The sequence below is a fragment of the Bison bison genome, unplaced genomic scaffold (assembly GCF_000754665.1).
Source record: "Bison bison bison isolate TAMUID 2011002044 unplaced genomic scaffold, Bison_UMD1.0 scf7180017862974, whole genome shotgun sequence".
NCBI classification, from domain to species: domain Eukaryota; kingdom Metazoa; phylum Chordata; class Mammalia; order Artiodactyla; family Bovidae; genus Bison; species Bison bison.
In genome coordinates, this window is record NW_011493546.1 from 16073 (window position 1) to 21008 (window position 4936).

Here is a 4936-nt window from a genome sequence, read left to right on the forward strand (position 1 = left end):
GTCTTCAAAAATACTAAAAACTCAACATAAACATAAACTCCTTCATGTTCCATTAATGAATTCTATGTCTTGTATGAGGTTTGAGCAAATGAGCATAAGATATTACTGCCTAATATTCAGAGAAAGGTCTTTCATAAAGTTAACTTTCCTTCCACTGAAAAATAGTCTGTCTGTGACAATGCCTGCTTTTGTACGTAAGTTTTAGCATTAACTTTAATAATAAAAATAGAGATAAAAATTAAACCTACTGGTGTGAGATTTTATCACTCTTATTTTCACTTCCAGAGATGGTCAACTCTTTGTCTTCTCATCGATGGCAAGATGCTCCACACCAACACTTCCACTTTCCACCCAGACACCTTTTTCCTTGTAGGCATCCCAGGACTTGAGGATGTCCATGTCTGGATCTCCCTGCCTTTTTGCTTCACTTACTTAATGGCTCTGCTGGGCAATGCTACCATTTTGCTGATTATCTGGTCTGACCACACTCTGCGGGATCCCATGTTCTACTTTTTAGTCATCTTATCAGCCATAGATCTGGCCCTCTCCACATCTGCAGTACCCCGGACGCTGGGGATATTCTGGTTTGATGCACATGAGATTAGTTTCTCAGCCTGTGTGGCTCAGATGTTCCTGATACACACCTTTACAGGAATGGAGTCTGCAGTTCTGCTGGCGATGGCTTTTGACCGCTACGTGGCTATCTGTGCACCACTCCACTACACAACCATCCTGACGCCGCGAGTACTAGCAGGCATTGGTATTGGTATTATAATGCGCCCAAATCTACTCATGTTTCCCATTCTCTACTTAACCCATCATCTGCCCTTCTGTGGGGCTCGAATTATTGCCCACTCCTACTGTGAGCACATGGGAATCGTCAAGTTAGCCTGTGCTAGCATTAGGATTAATGCCATTTATGGACTTTTTGTGGCTTCTTTCCTCATTTTGGATGTGGCACTGGTTGGAATTTCTTATGCCTACATCCTCCATGCAGTTTTCCGCCTCCCATCTCGAGATGCTCGCCATAAAGCCCTGAATACGTGCGGGTCCCATGTAGGGGTCATGTGTGTTTTTTATACACCTTCCCTATTCTCCTTCCTCACCCACCGTTTTGGCCAAAAAATTCCACCTTACATTCACATCCTTGTTGCAAATCTCTATGTGGTCATTCCACCTGCCCTCAATCCTATTATCTATGGTGTGAAGACAAAGCAGATTCGTGCACATGTGAGTCATGCTTTCAGCCCAAAATAAGGTTGTTTCCTTAGTTCTTGAAGGCCTGGATATAACTGAAATAGTAACTTTCAGTCTACTGTAGACTGATCATCTTTTTAAATGTTCCTTATATCAAAAGGTCTTTCAGATACTAAAAGAACAAAATTTTTGGTCTTAAATCCCAGTGTTTCCTTTTCCTATTGGTGTTGAGTATTCATTCTTCTGAATAAATTACATTTATTCATTACAGTAGGGAAACATTCCATTGGAAATCCTTTCATTTTTAACTATGGAGATTGAGTGAAACTCCATATCCATCTATTTGAAAATGACATAGCATTTCAGTGGGGAAAAATTAGTTTATTATATATGCCTTGATTTCCTCTGAATAAAATAAATAAATTTAAATATAAAATTTTAAAAAGATCTTGGGAGAGCTCATCAATACATTTTTTAATGTATCTAATTTCTTTAAGGATGATACTGGCTATTAAATGAGTTGTTAAAAGCATCACAACTTCTTCCCTTTAATTTCAGTTCTCTTTCCCTTACTCTTCAGGAAAATCTATAGGCAATATGTCCCCTCACTATGTCACTATACTTCTCTCTTTCTGGAGGCATATGAAATGAAGGAACCTGAAAAAAGTACTTATATTAAAGCATGAAAATTTTGTTATGAGCAGATTGAATGTACAGAATTCTAACAGGTGGATTTTGAGTCAGGTTAAACTAGGTGTATTTTATGTGTGTGAGGGAAAGACATTGTTATTTTAGTCACAAAGTCATGTAGGACTCTTGTGACCCCACAGACTGTAGCCCACCGGGTTCCTCTGTCAGTGAAATTCCTCAGGCAAGACTGTTGGTATGCGTTGCCATTTCCTTCTCCAGGGGATTTTCTGACCCAAGTATCAAACCATGTTTGTTGTGCTGGAAGGTGAGTTCTTTACTATTGAGCCACCAGGGAAGCTGAAGAGGGGTGGATACTTTGCTTTATCTACATATGTTAAACATATTTAGGAAAGCTTTTACCTAAATAGGCCACTTCTCCTCCAAAGACCTCTTTATTTGTGAAATGTAGAATGTATTTTTCATTTTGGTTGATGCTTTGCAGAAGTAGTTGAATTTCAAGCATTAGGTAGAAACAAGTTTTGAAAGTCAGCTATTATAAAGGAATTTGATGAATATTCTCACAAATACTTTTTGTTTTCTCATAAAAACATATTTCCACTATGACTCTGAGGCATTTAAGGCATTATTGATTAATGTTTCTAAATTAGATGTGGCATAAACTAATTTCATAAAAATAATGAAATAGCACACAAGAACAACTGTTTAATAAGAGTCTAGGAACTAATTTTCTGATGGTAAGTTCACAATATGATAAGAGAAAAATGACTGCACAATTTTATAATATCACTAAATGGATTAGAACACATATTTTCAGAGATTGGAAATGGGAACGATAGGGTATATATCAGCAAGGCACAGGGACTGAAGATTCAGCAAAATCTTTCTTGAAGGAATTAATGTAAGGTGTCACAAGGCACATCTAAATATCATATATTTGAAGAATCTGTTTCTTGTAACACCTTAAGTACTCAAATGCTCTTTTTTCTTAGAGAATGGAAGGTATGCAAAATGAATTTTAATGATATCTTTTCAAAAGTTCATCCAAGAGCAGTCTTTTGAGTGTTTTTGTTCAATTGGATGTTGTAGTTCATTTGCGGCACAACTTAAATTTAATATTACAAAAGACAACAAAAACTAAAAGATTAACTTTTATTATTAATAAGTTATTAATTTACTCTTATTAAATTGACTTTAAATCATTTAATGTGTGATCCCACTTTTAAAGTCACCCAGGATTACCAAAACCATTCGCAAAATAAATGCAGTATCTATCTTTAGAAGGAAACATATACATATTTCTGGAGATTGATAGGATTCATATGCATTAATCAGTAAGCCATGACATTCCCTATTAAAATTTTAAGAGTAGCTTTATAGTCAAATCAAATCTAACAATGCTTTTACAGTTTTAACGTTGACTCCAACCCCACAGTCAAAATCATGTCTGCATTTTTTCCCTTTACCTAGATGACTGTGACTAATGGTACGAAGCAGCCTTTTGTTACTTCTGTCTTTTAAAATCACTTTTACCTGTAAAAACAAACCACTCAAGTGCTTGTCATTTTCCTTAGGCGTAGATTCTAAGGAATAATTAATAAATTATTAAAATAACAGTTTAATAATTATTAAATAAAATAATAATAAATAAATAATTAAGTTTTATTAATCCTACCCATTATCTGATAACCTGAAACTAAAGATTTCTAGAAACTGAAGCACATGACATCATATGAGACAACTTTCTAAAGATATCTGAACCAGGGCTGTTAATGTTTGTCACCAAACCTTTGATGATGATATTATGGTTCAGATGATATCCAAGATCATAGGATCCTGATAACCTATGGACTTTAGATCAGAAATGGCCTAAGTGTTGTTCTTCCTCTAACCTTCCTTGTTACCCGAATGAGCCCTGAATACTCTAATCTGCATACTTTCCCTCTAACATAAAACAATGTACCGGGAAAGATCCTTCCTGGCATTTGAAGGACAAAAAACTGCTGAAACTGGGAAACCTGACTCTTGATCAGCAGTACTTTAGAGAATCTCAATAAAAAGGGGAAATGTAAAAAATAATGATAATAAACAGAAACCTTAATTAAATAGAGTCAGGAGACTAGAAGGGGGATTGCTCATCTCTTGGAGCAATAGTAGAATCCAACAGGAAGAAGCAATGCTCTTCTTTCTTGGCAAAGGTTAAGTCAATAAAAAGCCATAGACTCTTCATTTACTATAGCCTGACCAAAATTCCTTTTTTTCTTAAGTACATAAAAATGTTCTCCTTCCCTTGCTTTGTGAGACCTGGCATATGGTTCTTTATAGATTCCAAATCATAATTATTTACTGACCATCAATAAACCCATTTTTGTTGGATAAATATCTGGCAGTCTAATTGTTTTAGGTCAATATACGTTATTGAGAAATCTGTTACTTAGACTTCACATTTTGGAGTTTTCCAGTTATCTTTCTATTATTGATTTGTAATTTAATTCAATTTTTATCAACAGAACTTTTGTATAATTTGAATCATTCATTGATAAGATGTTTTATAGGGCAGAATATATTTTATCTTTGGTAAGTAGTATCCCGGCACTTGAAAATAATTTGCACTTGGCTCTTTGGGGGGAACTGTTCTAGTAATGTTAATATCTAAAGGTGTTTAATAGTGTTTGTGATCTATTTAAATTCTTATTGATTTTTTTCTTCTTGTTATACCGATTATTTATTTTTCTCTGCTTGTCATATCAACTATTCATATTTTTAATTGTGATTTTGTGTATGTATCACTACAGTTCTATCAGTTTTTTCTGCACGTATTTTGACGGTACTAAAGAAAGTGTACTAAATTTTTGTGATTGTGAGGTCTTTAAGATAAAATGACTTCTTTTAATTTTAAAAAAAGTCACTCTTTATCTCTAATAAGAGAGTTGCTTGGAAATTTACTTTTTCTAGTATAGTCACTTTCTTTTGATTAGTGTTAGTACATTATAAAGTTTTCCATCATTTGATCTGAACAAATTTATTTCTTTATATTTAAAGTTATATTTTAATAGAGCCTTCTGATAGTTATAGTATCAAAAGGTGTGAT

At 34.4% G+C, this 4936-nt stretch overlaps 1 protein-coding gene across 1 annotated transcript; it reads left to right on the forward strand.

Moving 5' to 3' along the window:
* Positions 1-321: 321 nt before the first annotated feature.
* On the forward strand, positions 322-1257 carry LOC104983525 (olfactory receptor 52J3-like). Its single transcript, XM_010832950.1, has one exon. It carries the CDS (start codon positions 322-324, stop codon positions 1255-1257), a length of 936 nt encoding a protein of 311 aa, XP_010831252.1.
* Positions 1258-4936: the final 3679 nt, after the last annotated feature.